We start from the raw sequence: 18,725 nt of genomic DNA on the forward strand, positions 1-18,725 counted from the left end.
CGAGCATTCCCAAAGCTACGAGCTGTTCTGATGATCATGTGAAAATGAGAAATATGCATGAATAAAGTCAATAAAACCACCGTCTACATAAAGCATCCCTTTAACAATGATCACACACTGAGCCGGGCCGGTTGGTTATTACTCATGTTTCATGTACAATTGGCTGTAGCCGATTGTTTAGCACCCGGAGCTACCTAGCGTCTTAGCAGCTAGCTCCAATTATGGATCGTATTATGCGCTAAAAACGTTGTTAAAGCCGGGAACTACATAAAGCAGCCTTGAAGATGATCACACACTGAGTCGGGATTGATGCATTTGTGGTTTATTGCGGACTTGCTATGCTAATTTCCATCTGTTAATAATCATTTTTACAAACTGCACAGTGATTTTTCAGTTTTTTAGTGATTGTCTTTGCTATTTTTTCAAGGTTTGTTGATGCACTTTAACTATATACAAAAGATTTTAAAATGTTAAAATGTTTAAAAAGTGTTTCTAGCTTTTAATGTACAATTCTCCAGATACATAGACTCTGGAATACACCAAAAGGATGTTTGCATTTCATTCTGGTCTATCTAATTAACTGGATTAGCAAATACTGTTCTTTTTCGTAGAATAAGTGGACAGTTGTTCACGCAGCGACCTTGGGCCCAGTTCATTAGCGGCAGACTCCAGTGAGTGGAAGACAATGGTAAAGTCATTTGAGTTGCACAGTGGACAGTGGAGCTCTTTCACTGTCCCGGGCCCTGACAGTGGACACAACAGGCTCACTGTGAAGGGGGGGCATGATGAGGTCAGCGCGCTCTCTCTCAGCCGGGGTCAACAACGGCAAATACAACCGCGAAACAGTCCAGAAGTGGATTTACAACATGATACTCTCAGAAGTGGCAGAAACGTTGGAGAGAGTCGACTCCCACTGACTCCCCCTGACTCCCCCGATATAATTTCGGTCTCAAAAAATAAACATGGGAAAAGGACACTGCTCCGACGCCGGGGAGATACTCCTGAGGCTAAAGTGTGGGAAATCAACGCAAACATGGAAAAGGCCACAACAGCTGAGCACAGAAAGCTTATTAGGAAATCCAGTCGACATTATACTATCAAAACAACTTCACTTGGAACATCTTAGCTTTGATATCTTTGTATTATAACGTGTAGAATAGCTGAATGAAATAAAAGCTCAAGAAAGTCTGTTTTGATACATGACACAGGCCTGGTAAAGGTGCACTACATAGAGTATCGGAGGTAGTGGAGTAAAATCTCTTGAGCTGTTGCCCAAATGTGATCCTAGCTCTTACAGATCCTTCCGCACAGACTGACTGCTCATATGATCGTTACATGAATGTAGATCTATGTCGGCAAAAGAAAATGACCTCTACAAGAAAATCAATTGATGACAACGACTGAAAGATGCTATCAGAGATTGGCATACCTTTCCCAATCATAAGGAAACAAAAGCCCAAAGAGAAACGGAATTTTGCAAAGTCTGCTTTATCGTTTTAGCAATAAATGTACATCTCAGTCACATGGGAGACTTCAGTGATACCCAAGGACACAATAAGAACAATAACTGATCAATAACCTAGGTGTTGGTTGGCATTTGCCACTATCGTCAGACTCTAGATTCCCAACTCTTCAAAGTGTAAGAGCTGGAGTAAAGCTCTCTTTAAAATGTCGTTGATTTGCCGTGTGCGTCATCCCTAACTGCTTCTCCTTCGAGGGGATCAACTTCACATCTCGACACCAAACTGCCAGAATGATTAAAGCCGTCACAACTGGATTATGGGGCGCTGCGCGTAAACATCGCTTGTTGTTGGGGCGCTTCCGCACGACGTGGCAAGCGACAGAGATATCGTTAGTTTCTGGAATGTCGTTTGCTGAAAAGCAGGTCAACGCGCCGCAGCAAATTACAGATGCAATGTTTACATCCGCTTTTCAAAAAAGGCTTTGTGATGCAGAGGTGACTCAGATATGTAATGTGCTGCTTTACTCCGTCATCAGTAGGTCTAAAGAGGTCCTGTCAGGCTTCATGGCTCATGAATGTGTTCATTTGCAGATTGTTTTTTTCTCAGTGACCGGGGTTAGTCTTGAGGCTCTAAACTGGTTTTTGCGTTTCTATTTTTTAAATTACCAAACCAAGACACTCTAAAACACCTTATTTGTGATTTTGGCAGCTCTGTGATGAACAGAACTGAAATAAATGACGATCAACAACTTGTGAAAAGTCACGATCTGGACATTTCATCTGGGCATTTAGACGTATTGAGGCGGTGCCACAGAATCCACACCGGCCGCCACATGTGTCTGCGCAGAGTCATGGCATCCAGTGCTTCTGTGGGGGCTGCTGCATCGGTCCCCCCCGGGCCGCCTCTCACTCAGCCCCGGGCCTGACTTCAGTGCATAGCGCCTGTTCCGTCCTCCTTCTGTCCATCAGGTTCATTTCTCTCTTTCTGCTATGGGACCTTATTTGACTTATCAGAATTATATCTGATAAACTGTGTGTGCATTTAGATCTCTTCTTTTCTCTTTGCTTTGCTGAAGGTTGAATATTTTTTTAATGTATACAATATATATTTTTAATGTCATTTTATTGTGTTTTTAATGCTTTTTATTGTGTCTGGTGTGGCTGTGAGGCACATTGAGTTGTACAAATATCATGAAAAATGGTCTGGATTGTTGGCTCTCTACAGCTAAATCCCAAATGCAAGCGTGGCACTCAATGTGTTATTAAATACATGGAATATTGACTAATAGTGATTTCTATTTGGGCTGTGCAATTAATCAAAATTCAATTACGATAATTACACTAGACAATTACAAAAATGGCAGAATCAGGAACATTTTTATCAAGGATGCCCTCCCGCTTGTCCGTCCAAAGCGCAGTAATAATATAATAATAATAATTGTATACGCAGCTCTTGAAATAACAAGTGCTCACCTTTTGTAGAAAGGAAAACCGAGGTTTAGAAGCCTCTATATCCTTTGACCAGGGCTGGCTGTTGCAGAAAAGTCTAAAACTCTTCTTCAGGGGCAGATCTCACGCAGGTCAAAGCAATTCCATATTATTTCAAACCGCTGTGATGATTGTTTCTGTTCCCTTCGCATTTCACGTGCTCCTGGCACATGCTTTGGTCCGACATAAACAAACAGCGCTGTGTGATGATGTCATCAGGCCGCGCGCTTGGTTTGCTTGGGCAGGTGTGAGGAATGGCCAGCAGGGGGCAGGTGAGCCAGGGATGTCTCTAATAGAAGATTCGTTTAGAAACTGTAGCATAACTGTCCAAAGAAATTATTTTGCACTTTTTTTTTTTTATTGAAAATGAAGGCAACCAGTTTTAATAATCGCGATTTCAATTATTACTAAAAAAAGGTTTGAGGTTTTGAAGATCCATTATTTTGGCTGCCCAAATTGGTAATGTCAATTTTATACATTTAATTTGTGTAATTTATTGAAAAGAAATGTGCTTATATTTGACAGTAAGAAAGTATTGCAGTGTAGCTGACCAAAACGATCACTGGCAAATGTAATTGAATACATTGCTGACATTTATGGTACAAATTGAAACATTTTCATTTGAAAGTAGAAAATGGCTTACTGTTTCGTCATAACCGTTACCTGCTAAATATAAATGTATTTCCCCACAGTATTACACAGCTCCTGGAGACACTCCACGTGGCCAAAGCGCTTCTTTAACTGACATTTCGCTCTGGTTCCTTCTGCAGACGGTGATTATCATTAAGAGCTGTTGTTTACCAGCGGCTGCACACCCTGATGAGTGATCATCACATGAATATGTACGCAGGCCAATCACACACACCGCTGATCCACAAGTATTCAGTGAGCACAGGAGATCAAACAGCCACAGAATCAAAGAGCAATTTAAATGGATGCAATTCAGGTTTACACACATAAGGCACACCTGAATTTATCCCCAAATTATCCCCAACGAGACCAAGAAACAATAAGATGAGACTTTTCTTTATCTCACAGAAGAGAAACTCACTCAAGCAGCAGCAGAATTAGCCTCGAACCATCGATATCCAACATTAAGGCTTGAATTTGAGAGCTATCCTTAACCTCTTACCACCCGGCTAAACCAAATGCATTCTGTCCTCTTTGGCTATTATATAGGCCTGTGTAACACCTCATTTGAAAGCTAAGACCCACAAAACTGATCTTTTTCCTCGCATTGTTGCCGTGTTGTGTCACCTTTTGTATGTTTTTTTTTGAATTTTTGTCACATTTTTGCTGAATTTTTGTCACTTTTTGGTTGATCTTTCTGTCACTTTTTGTTGAATTTTTGTCACTTTTTGTTGAATTTTTGTCACATTTTTGTCACATTTTTGTCACTTTTTGGTTGAGCTTCCTGTCACTTTTTGTTGATTTTTTGTCACATTTTTGTTGAATTTTTGTCACATCTTTGTTGAATTTTTGTCACATCTTTGTTGAATTTTTGTCACATCTTTGTTGAATTTTTGTCAAATTTTTGATGAATTTTGTCATTTTTTTGTTGATTTTTTGTCACATTTTTGTTGAGTTTTGGTCACATTTTCGTTGAATTTTTGTCACTTTTTGGTTGATCTTTCTGTCACTTTTTGTTGAATTTTTGTCACATTTTTGTTGAATTTTTGTCACATCTTTGTTGAATTTTTGTCACATCTTTGTTGAATTTTTGTCACATCTTTGTTGAATTTTTGTCACATTTTTGTTGAATTTTTGTCACATTTTTGTTGAATTTTTGTCACATTTTTGTTGCGTTTTCATCCTTGCTTTCTTCTCATTTTTTGTGGCTATTTTGGTGTTTTTTCCCCAAGAAGCTTTTTGATTAGGGTAAAGCCAAACTGGAGAAAATGGGATCCGTTCAGGTGGGAGTTAAGAGGTTAACTAAGTCTCAAGAACAGACCTCTCGCCCACTTTGATCATGGAAAGATAGTGGACAAACACTGCAGACCATGTTGTGATAAAACGTGGATAAGACATTGAGCTTTTTAGTCAATTTAGACAAAAAATACAAAGGACAAAAAACAAAGTCCACACTGCCACAACAATCTCACAAAAGAAAAAGTTCAGTACAGTTTAGGTTTAGTTGATTGTAGGGATGTCAGGAGAGTTTAGCATGAGGACAGCAGCAGAGAGACTTTCAAGAAATTCAAGTTGATTTTCTACCCATTTCAGATCCGTTTTCGCTCTGATTACAGCCCTTGAAAGGTTGAATATTTGGTGAGAGTGTACTTGGAAAGTTGAATATTTTGCGAGATGATACGTGGAAGGTTGAATATTTAGTAGGGGTGTAACAGTGCACATGTCCTTCAGATGTCCATCATTGACTTGGCTAATGCTGACCCAGACCAACTTTATCTGATCTCAAACCAAAGTCCTCGCTTTGTGCTGGAACTTCAGACGGAGGCGGGAGCTGTGGCCTTTCCAGAGCAGACAGAGGATCGATAAAGTGTTCGATTTAGAGCGGTCTTCAAAAAACACCTGGCTGTGCCTCCAGTCGGGTCTTATCAAGTTATAGACGGACTAAAAAGAGATTTCACAATGCACTGTTGATGGCTTTTTTATCTTTCCTTTTATCTTTTTTCCCTAACCGAGTAAACTGCAAATGAAGCAAGCGTCTTTTTTTCAGGCTGTGTTAGCGAAGCATGTGTTCATCTCGGTCAGTCGAAAACCTTAGTGATTTTTTGGTACATCAATAGTTACACTGTAGCTATTGATGCGGCTGTTTCGTCACCTAATACTGCGATAACGATAAACGATCAATTGTGCAGCTGCCCGCATATTTTAACGGTTTTGTAACAATATGTGCTGAACTAACTTCTGCGCTAAACAATAGGCTTCACCAGCAACAACTACCAGATGGAAGAGAAAAAAACGTGAAATAACCCGGAACCACAGACAGTTGAAGTCGGGCCCTGCTGTTCCTCTGCTGACTTTAGAATAAACTCCACTCGCCCCTATTTTGTCTCCATGCTTGTCTGTGAATCGGTGTGAAAAGGCGCTCTATCAGCAAAGCCACTTCCCATGAAGCACTGCTGCATACGTGGTTTCCACACGACACCTGCTACAGCGGCACAAACCAATCAGAAACAAAAACAGACGACAAGAGTATATGGAATTACATATTATGTCATTTTGTCAATACAGTAGAGGTTTAAATGGGCATTAGGAGAGACAGAATAAATGACACGGTTAGGGAAAGCACCATCACATTCACCAGACTTTGACCCATCTGGAAATCAACCCAATAGAAAAAATCATACTGTATACAGTAAGAGCACTGTCAACCCAGCCCAGCAGCGTGTCTCTGAATGTTGTCGACTGGATCGAGCTGAGCTGAAAAAGATCAATGCCTTCCAGAAAAGTTGCCTCTAGAATATCTGCCACATCTTATACAATCTCTAAAAAGGACCTTTATAAAAGAAGAAGCCAGGTAACGTTTCTATTCCAGGAGCACTCTGCAGCAGTGGGCGGTAGGGCTAGGACCATCTACTTTTGTCACGATGTGATTACGTATCATGATACCCAGGGGCCGATGTACGAGTGTATGTACAAAGTCATGTGTCCAAAGTTTATAAACCAAATGTCATTTGACATTTATTGACGTGTTAAAGCAGTACTAAGTAACTTAAGTAAAATAAATCCTTTTCGTTGTCCTTCTGAGGGTAAAACAAGTGTTAATGGGATGATTGGGGGGGGGGTCTTTAATCTCCCCCTGGTGTCTCTGGCCAGAAAACCACAATTGCAGCTTTGCCTGCCACCGGGTAGGAGTCACCAATACACACAAAGGCTGCGTCCGAAACCATCAGATTGTAGCCTCTAAGCACTAACACTAGCAGCTAATCCTTAACCTTTCATGTTAGATCTGTTAGATCTCTATGCAGTAAAAGTGAACTAGAGCTTCAGAGATGTTTTGCACAATCCAACCGTCCTTACCGACGGGGAAGTGACATCACCAACAGCTGCTTTTCTTCTTCTTTAAAGTTATTGTGTAGAATCTTATTTTTTTTGTATTATTATTGTTATTATTAAATGTGCTCCTGTCAATCAACAGTGTTTGCACATGAATCACTCGAGGGGGGTGGGGGGATTTGGCGCAGTGGCTTATGGGATGGCACATAGCTCCTAATCACTGGTTAGTTAGCACCCCAGGCAGCTGCCCGTCTTGCCTAATGGCAAGCTACGCCTCTGAATGTGCACAACAGCCAAAACTGATGAAATAATCAGATCTATCTTTCCCATGGAACGCCTTTACGGGTTCAGATTTGGACACCGCTGTAGGATTCCACTCTAATCAACAGCAAAAGTCCAGTCACGATCACGGCCGTGTTGAGTCACCTCCAGCCGCCCCGAGACACTTCCTGTCTGTGCCACTGTCAGCTTTCAGACACCATCTTTCACCAGAGGAGCAAGTGTCACTCAAATGTTTCAGAGGCATTTGGCTCCGTTTCCTTCATCAATTCAGTGTGAAATGATTTGAAGTAGTTCTCAGATTGTTCACACCGCGATGTATAATATTTGACTTTCCAAGTGCCACTTTGACTCTTTTTCAGAGCACTAAATAGCCTAGACTGAGAGCAAATCAGGTCTTAAACAGGTCTAAAAACAATGTTGTGAAATCGTGCTAGCCCTAATATGTGGGTCATATATCACAGCTCTAAAGCCTGTCATGGTTCAAATGTGTAAAAATCGCAATTTCCGTACGCAATATTTTTCCTAAACTGTGCAGCCCGAATGTCCCCTCTATGTCCCTCTATGTCCCCTCTATGTCCCTCTATGTCCCGTCTATGTCCCCTCTCTGTCCCCTCTCTGTCCCCTCTCTGTCCCCTCTCTGTCCCCTCTATGTCCCCTCTATGTCCCCTCTCTGCAAGTCTCCTGGGATTGATGAGAAGTGGAGTGAGGAGGAAACCGGAGACACATTCTTTGGACACAAACTGCTGCTGTGAAGGAGGAGATGGAGAGGCTTTTCTACACCGCCAGTGCCTGGACAAACAACACTGGTATAGGCTTTCACAACTGCTCCGGTCCCACACACCACTGAAACTGCACCATAGCGCAGCTTTTGGTTTATATTTTCTCCACTTGATACCTCACCTTCTACACATTACAGATTCGGACACCGCTGCATGTCGCGGCGAGTCCGGGTGGATCCGTCGGCGGTTTTGCGACATGCGGATCGACCGCTCACGGAAGAAGCAGAACTACGTGGATGTTGTTGTCATGGATGTTGTTATCAAGGCCGCTCGGACAGTGAGGGAAAGCCAGAGCACAGAATATGAAGGGATGATTACAGCGGGCCATTTAAGGAAGAAGGAGGTCAGTCTAACCAAGAATCACTCTCTGTTTAAAGTTTAAAGCCTCCTGTGCGTCAGTGTCTGGCACAAACTGCTTAGATACTAAATAAGTCTGTGTCTCCTCCTCTTCCTAGTGAATCTAACTTTTGAGCTTCAGATTCTATTTTATTATTATTGACAATCGCAATTAATAAATGTCATCAGAATACACCTGTCAAAAGAGACACATTTATTAGCCTTGTTCTAATATTCAACTGCATGCACACAAATGGAGCCTGCGTGATTTTTTCCATGATATTGGTAAAAATCTTATCAATTCCCATTCTTATTGGTTTAATGATTTTGTTACGAACAATACAATACAATGGTTCCATACAAATATTATTCATTATTGCAAATTATGTTAAAATCTCGTCTCATCCTTGTGGGATTTGTATCTCGGCCCACCCTCAGCTACTTATGTTACTAACTGGAAATGTTTTATTCAAGCTCCCATCAATGACAAGAGGCCAGTGGATATGAATTCATCCCAACAGCAGTGCACATGTTGTGTTTCAACAGGAACAAGGAAGTTTGACTAGCCTGAAAAAAAATCCCAATTATCATAGCTGGTTAAACTTGTTCTTTCCGAATCAGTGGACAAGTTAAAGCCCAGAGACAGAACTTGGCTTTCAGAATAGGAATGGGACGTTGCACAAAAACGTATGCTTATGCTTGAGACAACCCAAGTTCGAAGTTGTGTTAGCTGTAGTGCCTTTTTCCCCTAATTAATCTTAGTTCATGACAAGCCGTCTATTTTTAGCCGCCGGAGTCTCATTTGTCTCGTGTTTTGTTTTTTGCATTCATTTCCGATGCGTACTGTTTTTTTAAATACCGCTCTGTATCAGTCGAGCCTGAGCAGTCCTCTTATCGGTGCTGGGGATGTCACGCAAATATCCTGAGGTCAAATAAGATCTTTATATGTCTCTCCTTTCAGATGGCATCCTCTGCATGTGCGGTTCATCGGGCCGATATACGGGTATTTTACCATAACGGCTATTGATCAATATCATGCCGGAGGACAACGCTATCTTCAACTAACCCAAACTAACCCTAATCCTAACTTTAAGGATAGTGGAGTTTACTAAAGGTGTTTTAATGAGATGAATCCAAATAAACGCAGGGAAAAAGTGAATCAAGTGACTCTCCATCGGCTGCTTTAAGACCCTCTTGGATATCTCCGGAAGTGATAAGAGACTTCCCACCACATCCTCGGCCTCAGGGAGCTGAGGGAGCGGCCGTGCGTAGATATCTCTAAAAATCAGCTTTAAAAAATAATAATAATAAGGCATCAGTTTTATACAGTGCTTTTCTGGACACTCAAAGACCCTTTACATTGCATTGTTCATTCACTCCATACATGGTGGAGGTAAGCTACTATTGTAGCCACAGCTGCCCTGGGGTAGACTGACGGAAGCGAGGTAACCAGTCTGCGCTATTGGCCTCTCCGATCACCACCAACCACTCACTCACTCCATTCGCTCGGCTTCCTGGTGTCCCAAACGGTCTCCCATCCTGGTCCTGCCAGGCCCTTCCCTGCAGAGCTTCCCAGGTCTGACGGGATCAGGCAGAGCGAAGGCGGTGTGGCCACAAAAACCCACATCGGTCGACCACTATTTAAGAGCTCAAGATTCTGTTCAAAACGATACACGATATTATTGCAATATTTCTAATTCACCTAAAGAAATTCCACCTATTAAGTGAAATATGTTCCTAAACATAAGAAGAATGTTAAAAATGCTATTATTTGTTGATAAGGTAGAAACTGTCAAAGTGATGCTCCCATTACGTCACATTTCAGACCCAGGTTGTCACTCTGACACACAATGCCGGGCTTAGCAGCAGTAATATGACTTGTGCTTCTTGTTCACTTCGACAGGTCTTAAACAAGTGCGTGTGCATGTATTGAAATCTCCTGACGTACTAAAAAGAGTCTTTGAGCTGCTTTCTGAAGGACCTTCTAACCAATTCACTCACAGCTTTGCTTTCACAGTCCTTCCAGCACTCATTAAAAGGGCCTATGGGTGTGTTCTTTTGTTAGTTAGCGGATATAATGTGATAACTTCATAAGGTCATTATCAAGTGAATGTCGCTCTTGACAATGGAGGCTTGTTGTGTTTCCTTGTAGTCGTAATTTTTGACACAACTTGCACATTATCTGTGTTTCTGTCACATCCTCTCTCCAGAAGCCAAAATAATCCTGCATTTCAGACAGGCGGCTCTTTTTAGGCACAAGCTGCCCGTTGTTTAAGTCCTCACTCCTTTTCTCGCTGTCACTCAGAGTTTTCTTTTGCTGTGTGGTGGAGCCACTTATGGGGCCACTCTAACCAATAGCAAAAAAGCACCATCGGCGGTGAGCAGTGAAGGTCACGTCTGATTGGTTCACCTCAGGCAGTCACCCTTGTGCTTAAAGTGGGAAATGAATGCAATAAAACAATGAACTTCTTGTGATACAGATATTGCACATGGCATTGTTGCGTTATCAATATGTTTGTGATATTTTGTACAGCCTTTGAATTGACTCCTTGTGTTCTCCATACATGACATCTGCTGATTTAGGTCAGTGGTGCATCCAAACACTAAACCGTTAGCAAGGCGATGGGCAAACCTTTATTCCTGTAGCTCGCACTTTGCTCCCTCTGCAGCGTTACCATTGTTCCCATCTGCTCCCCCCCCAAACGTCACCTTGTCCCCGTGTTTTCCGCTGTGAGTAAATCCCCAGCGGGTCCTAGCCAAACTGCAGTCTGCGGGTAAATAGACAGTGCGGTATAATCCTGTGGTGTGTGTGAGCTGGGCCGGTGTGAGGTCTGAACACAAGTCAAACTGAGGAGGCCCGGGTCAGAGCTACAGCTGAGAGCAACAACACCACACAGCAGGGCCCGAAGACCAGCGCAGGAACCAAAAAATACTACACAGGCAGAGGCTTTTATTATTATAGAATGGACAGGATATCAAGCTTACTGAGAGGTAAAACACTGCCTTTGGACAGCAGTAGCAGCGAGGTTAACTTCAATGCCTGTCCAATACTCTTTGCAAACAACAAATAGGGCTCTAGTACTAGTTGCAGTAGTAGTAGACGTAGTTGAAGAGTATGTAGTGATTGGTTTCCGATTGGAGCTGGATGCTGCTGTAATGCCATTAATAGTGCAAAGGTTAAACCGCGTTCTCCAGTCTGACCTCAGCCATGTCCGCACAACATTACAACAACAACAACAACAACAGATTAACCGCTCACTCAATTCAGCCCAACCCACAATCAATTACAGTTCCACCAGAGTGGGGATGAAACCACAAGAACGTGGACACAAAAACTGGAGTATCCGATTTTTTCCTGTTCAAACTGCGAGACTTCCATCGCTCAGTAAAACTCGGGGTGAAGACAACACAACACACGATCATAAGTACAAAGATATTGCTCCAAAACAAGCCTGGCTTTTGTGCGTCCATGTGTCTGTAGCTGGATCCCAGAGGAAGGACTAAACACAGTGTGGTTGCATTTCAGTTTCATGCTGCAAAAATCTGGAACAGTCTTTCAAAAGATGTGAGACGGGCCCTGACAATGTTCCAATCCAGTCCTAAACAGTTCTATTTCGCTGAGCGTGGAACAGTTTGGTTTTATTTCAGTTTATTGCTCTACAAAAAACGGTTACACTTCATTTTACGCTACACTTTATACACAGCCTACCAACTTCACTACAGCGTCATGGGTTATGTATAATCTGTAGAAACTACCTACAGGGGTGTGCAAAGGTTTGGGCGCCCCTTTAACTTTCCGACATTTTGCCAAACTATGGACCATAAACATAAATATATTTAATTGAAATTTTATGTAAAAGACACACACTAAGTGACACACAATCGTGAAGTGAAATGAATGAAATATTTTTTTGGATATAAATAAAAAACTGAAAAGTGTGATGGGTAAAAGTATAGGCCCCCTTTCCTTTTACTGCAACCAATTGCCTTCAGAAGTTGCCTGATGATTTCTGAATGATCACATGTTGACCCAATGACTAAATAGAGTCTACCTGTGTGTAATCTAATGTCAGTTCAAATACAGCTGCTCTGTGATGGTCTCAGATGTCTGTTAAAGTAATAGGTCATCGTTTTTACATACTGAGATATGTTCTTACCTTAGCTTTGACGAGTTCTTTAGGACCTGTCTGATCTTCACCCGTGCCTTCAGTCACGTAAACACAGCGCAGACGGCGTTAGCATTTAGCCTCTCCCTCTCTCCACTATAGCTCCAAAACAGGTCAAGATAGAAGCTACCAAGCTCTTCCACGTTTTCCCTATTTAAATATGGTTACGTGAAGTGTTCCACTACAAAGTATAATTACACAAAATTAAACCATGTGGATTTTCTAAGTGGATAAAAGGGGGAACTATAATGTAAGGCGTAATAATACCAGGAGTAGTTTGGCATCCGCACAGTAAAGTGAAGATTACTGCGCAGTAAAGTGAAGATTACTGCGATTACTTTGAACTACTCCTGGTATTATTACGCCTTACAATATAGTTCCCCCTTTTATCCGCTTAGAAAATCCACATTGTTTAAATTTGTGTAATTATACTTTGTAGTGTAACACTTCACGTAACCATAATTAAATAGGGAAAACGTGGAAGAGCTTGGTAGCTTCTATCTTGACCTGTTTTGGAGCTATAGTGGAGAGAGGGAGAGGCTAAATGCTAACGCCGTCTGCGCTGTGTTTACGTGACTGAAGGCACGGGGGAAGATCAGACAGGTCCTAAAGAACTCGTCAAAGCTAAGGTAAGAACATATCTCAGTATGTAAAAACGGTGGCCTATTCCTTTAAGAGACTATTGTGGAGCAGAAGCATCATGAAGTCCAAGAACACACCAGACAGGTCCGGGATAAAGTCATTGAGAAGTATAAAGCTGGGTTAGGTTATAAAAAGTACAGTTAAATACACCATCCAGGAATGGAAAGCGTCTGACATCACTGCAAAACTACCAAGACCCGGCCGTCCTCCTAAATTTACAGAACGAACAAGGACAGCACTGACCAGAGCTGTTACCAAGAAACCTATGATGACCCTGGATGAACTGCAGAGAGACACAGCTCAGGTGGGGGAAACTGTCCACTGAAGAACTATTAGTTGTACATGATGTTCTACAGACAATATCCGGGTATATACAGGCAGAAGGAAGGCAAATGGAAGGCCTTTTAATGAACAAAATAAACACTCATTGCAAACATTCCATCAAACAGAGGAATGAGGGGAAATTGTGAGAAGTGCAAAATACAACGGGCAACTTTTGAGCAAAAAGTGAAGACAATTTCAGTCAAAACAGCGGTTGAATTTGTTATTGACCATCATTTTTGTATTAGTATTTTGCAGGAAAGATAGCTACCGTTACTTTCCAAGAATGTTTGATTCAATGTCTGTTTGATTCCAAGGTCTTCATTTTTGGCTTCATAATTCATTCACTGTAGAAGCTGGTCATTCATTTTTCTTTCTTTGTTAAAGGGACACCGCGCCACGTTCTGGACTACACTGCTGCCATCAGTAAAAAACATGCTCCTAACGACCAGCTCGAGACATTACCGCAGTTGTTAAAGAATGGATTTGGATGAGGACCTAACTAGTCTAATCCTACTGACTTCGGTCACATCTCCATGGAGACGAGATGGAGACGTACCCACTCCCGGACAGTCATCTCACGCTCACAGCAAAACCGCATGTTTGTTTCTGCATTCATGAAGTATTTTTCAATGACGAAAAAATCTATCATAAAATAAACACTTCAATTTCAATTTCATTTATTGGGTAAAATTCTACGCAGTGTGCCTTTAAGGAGTCGCATTTAAATCCCCTTTATTTCATTTTCACTGCAGTGTCATTACAACCAGTCCTGTAAAGACCTTTTTAATTCCCCCTTTTAACCAAATAACACAAGCTTCACTATATAGCGCCTCTGTGGAGCAGGCTGTGCTAACCTGGTGCTAACACATCCACCATCACCGTCCCGTCAGTCTCCGCTTCCACATGCCCTCGCGCAGCCTTCACTCACAGTGTTTGACATGTAGCTACAAAAACACGGCTAGCTTCTCCGCTCCACGCTAGCTAGCTCCGCCACTTTAATTCGATTATTTCCCCCATTTTCCCTTCAGTCCCAACGCAAACAACAGCTGCCAATTTTTTTTTAGGAGAATTAGGACTAAAAAGCAGACATGTCCCGTGGCTGTTGCGTGTTCGGGATGAGCGCGAGGAACAGCGTTAAGTTCTCGTTAGCCGCGCGGGGTAGTTAGCTAGTCGGCTTACCTCATATTGGATGTACTGTTTCCTCCACTCCGGGGTGATGTGCGCGGCGAGATGCTCCGTGAATTTCATGTTTCAACACAGTTTTCGGGCTTCGGAATAGCTGCCCTGGTTCGTTGTTCTGCTAATCCTCCCCGCCCGGGTTTAGCAGCAGCAGCGGGAGCGTTTCAGCCACTCTCATCCGGAGATTAGGCACGGTTAGTCGGTCAAAGACGTTCCTCGGATGCCCCTCTCTCTCTCTCTCTCTCGACTATTGTCTGGTTGTGTGAACACCAGAGCCCCGCTGCCTGCACATTTGGGTTTGCCCGCAGGGTTTGGGGGCTTTTAGGGCATGAGCGACGAGGGGACAGCGGTGTGGGGTGTTAGCTGAAGGGGTACTCGGGCATTGTGGGTCTGACAGCACCAGTCAGATCCACGGGAAGAGCGCTGAGTGGAGGTAAACAGGCGCTAGCTGCTGCCCCTGGATGGATGGGGATGTACTGCCGAGGCTGGGGGCTGGCCCTGTCTCCGCCCCCCCACCGCTGTCACAGCCTGGCGGCTTCACGGAGCGCGCGGGAATGTCAGCACTCTTTTTATTATTATTATTATTTGACACTTTCTTTTGTTCATTATGGTTTAAAGCAGTACTAAGTAACGTGTTTACCTTAATAAATCCTTTCCGTAGTCCCTGTGGGGGTAATACAAGTGTTTATGGGATGATTGGAGGGTCTTTCATCTCCCCCAGGTGTCTCTGGCCAGAAAACCATGTTTGCAACTTGACTGCCACCGGTCCGGAGGAAGCCATACACACTAATGGAATCACGAAGAAGAAGCTAACATGCTAACGGGCAAAGCTAACTGCGGGCTAACGTCACTTTAAACAGTATTTACAGCCAAGTTTGAGTGAAAAAAAAATATTTCCATTGTATAATTGGATGCACAGTAACCCTCTCTCCCTTCACCTTTCCTGTCAGTATTTACTCTCCAAGACAATTAATAAGTTAAAAAATCGTAACTTGCTACTACACCTGCAGTTGCGCTTATGGCCTCTAGGGGGAAGAGTTACTTAGTACTGCTTTAACACAATGGCTTCACACAGCCACTAACTATGAGTGAGAAAACACCTTTTCTCTTCTTTGAAAAAAAATCAAAAAATCATAAAAAAATTCTGCCAGGGTGTGTAAACTTTTGAGCACAATTGTAAGTCATTAGTGTAAACATGTTTTGCATATGTTTAGAGTTATACTAGTGTCAACAATGAAGTACCTGTATGGAGCTAAATGAATGAGAATAAATGCAGGTGGCACTCAGAAGGTCATGGTCTTTATAGAAGCATACATTATGTTTTTGTAAATGTTTGGATTGATCTTTCAGTATTCATCTTCACAGGCCCCACTTTGTTATGTGAAAGCAAGGCTTGGATTCTGCTAGAGAGCTCGCAATGTTTACGAATACAACTCCCAACTGAGCAGAGCCTGCCTTAAGTTTAATACAAAGTGACCGATAGTTCACGAAGCCTAAATGCTTAGGACCAAAAGCAACTTTAAAGCTAAAGTTAAAGCAACAGAACACTATAAAACTATTTTAAGTCATTTTGTACTGAAGATGATGTCTCCGAGCTGGCCTGGTGTGGCCTCGGGATCCCCCCAGAACAGCCGGAGGAGGTGTGTGTGGATCAGGAAGTTTGGGCATCTCTGCCAAGACTGCTGCCCCCACGACCCGGCCCCGGATAAAGCGGAAGAAAATAGATGGCCTGTAGCCCTGTGAGGCGACTTCTGTTGTGATATTGGGCTATACAAAACCACTTGAAACTTGAACTTGATGGATGGATGGATGGATGGATGGATGGATGGATGGATGGATGGATGGATGGATGGATGGATGGATGGATGGATGGGTGGGTGGGTGGATGGATGGATGGATGGATGCACTGAAGGAACTCTGAATAGCGACACAGAAATGAAAACAAGGAACATGACATTGTTATCGCTTCACCCTAAAACCAATAAATAAATACGTTCCACATTCGAACGTACATGGCCAAGAAAATAAAAGCCAGTCTATCACACAAATGTATATTCAAAACTTGAATTGACGAATTACCCGCATTTTGCTGCACAGCCCGTGAATGCCTCGTGCGTGACGTCAGCAGCGCACCTTTGGGAGACGGTGACGTGGAGCTGTCGCCGTGTGAAATTCGGGTGGGAACTTTCCACTGACTGCATCGAGCCTTCTCCAGGGCTGCAGCGCATCTCTGCTCCAGGCAAAACATCACTTCAAGCCAGACACGAACATGTGCGCGTGATTCTACGAGCTGTGGCCAATGACGGCTTTAAATGGTATGATAAAGAAAAAAAAAAATGAAAATGTTTACCATTTTATTTATATTCTACTATAGCTGCACCAAACTCATTCATTCAACAAGTTTTTGCCCTGTACTCTTGACAGGTTTAGGGCTATATGGGACAGTGTATTACTATATTCCTTATATGTTCCTGGAAAAAAAAATACGAATTGAACCAAATCAAAGTTTTCAATAATAAGGACTGACTTCAAAGTGGTGTGTTTGAGTAAACATGCTGAGTATGTTTCCCCCCTGACGCAGTATGTTTTGTAGTGACACTGGAGCCCGTTGAGCTTGGCCTGGGATTAAACTGTTGTTAATTTAACTGAGTCGGTGGCTCCCTCTGGTGTCAGCCTGAGGAAGTGCAGCACCTGCCGCCCCCTGAAGGAAACGCGCTGCCAGGGGCGGACTGGCCATATGTCCATTCTGGAAGAGCACAGAAGGGCCACTGGCTCTCGGGCCGCTGGTCTGACCTCTCAATTTTCTCTCACCCCCCGATTTAACCAAGCTTTATCCAAATCTAAGCGCTTAAAAGAAAAGCATCAAAATACCGACGAAACAAGGATGAAAACGGAACAAAAATGTGCCAGAAAAGCAACAAATAAATGACGAAAAAAGAGATGAAAACCCAACAACAAAACCATGAAAAACAAAAAACATGACAAAAACACAACAAAAAAGTGACAAAAACGCGTGGTCTTAGCTTTCAAATGAGGCTCTCCAGTCGAGAAGCTTTCCGATTTGGGTAAAGCCGAACTGGAGAAAATGCAGGGGTTGGTAAGAGGTTAATATGTATTTTTAAAAGTACGCATTTATGCAAATTTGGGCCTCGCTGGTCAGAGTCCAGGGCCGTTTTTCAGTCCCAGTCCGCCCCTGTGCACTGCTCAGTCTGCGAGTCTTTACGCACAGACAGAGGTGGTACACAAAGCAAATATTACCCCAGTAAAAGTTAAAGTTGCTCAGTCGAATGATTACTTAAGCGAAAGTAGTAACTTAAATATTCAAAGGAAAAAGTTACAAATTTGCGGCTTCAAAAACCCAAAAACCCAAAAGGGACAAACTTTCTTGTTATGGCTTTGACATTGACAGCACATTTGCACACCGCCCCCTACTGTTCTGGAGTGAGCATTTTTAGGCTCATTATTTGAACAAATGTAATATAATAATACTAACATACTAATATACTAATATACTTTGGACTTTTGAGCCTTTATTTCAGATGCAGTGGAGTAAAAGTGAAGAGTAAAGGCTATAATAAACTGTGAAGTGGTGATCGGACTTCATTTTATTACTTGAGTAAAAGTAACATACTCCAATAGATCTACTGTGATTGGTCTTTGGAATATTTGTACTCACAGTAGTGGAACAGTACAGTGCACGTAGCCTGTTCAGCTGCCTGTGCGCTTTCTAAGAAGAGTTCTAATCTGAGCTCCTAATCCCCCCCTGCTCCACATTCTGCGGCCCGTGTGGTCATATAGCATACTCAATGACAGAGAAGAGCAAGAGGTATATTATTATGAGAAACTACCTGGTTTGACCTGAGAGAAAATGATTTGGTGCTAATCAACAGTAGAAATGAGTGAGGAAAATTCCATCCCAGGAATAAGGCAGGCCGTGGTTTATTGGACAAAAATAACGGGGCGTGAGCTCTTACGTTTAGGAAAAGCAGGTTTATTTGTCAATATCATCATTATTTATACATTATAAGCACAGAAATAAGATAAGATACTTCTAGTCCTGACTCTGGAACCAGCAGGAGACCCCTCTCATCTCAACATGTCAGAGAT

General features: G+C 42.5%; 1 protein-coding gene across 2 annotated transcripts in view; it reads right to left on the reverse strand.

The window, feature by feature from the left end:
• LOC306973233 (xenotropic and polytropic retrovirus receptor 1 homolog) overlaps nucleotides 1-15,103 on the reverse strand; it is a 39,729-nt gene extending 24,626 nt beyond the window's left edge. For both annotated transcript variants that reach the window (XM_079570133.1, XM_079570132.1), the window contains exon 1: nucleotides 14,619-15,103. In XM_079570133.1, the coding sequence (XP_079426259.1) occupies nucleotides 14,619-14,687 (69 nt within the window). In that variant the 5' untranslated portion in view covers nucleotides 14,688-15,103. The remainder of the gene's footprint in view (nucleotides 1-14,618) is intronic.
• Nucleotides 15,104-18,725: the final 3,622 nt, after the last annotated feature.

The sequence above is a fragment of the Gobius niger genome (genome assembly GCF_951799975.1).
Source record: "Gobius niger genome assembly, chromosome: 13".
Classification (NCBI taxonomy): domain Eukaryota; kingdom Metazoa; phylum Chordata; class Actinopteri; order Gobiiformes; family Gobiidae; genus Gobius; species Gobius niger.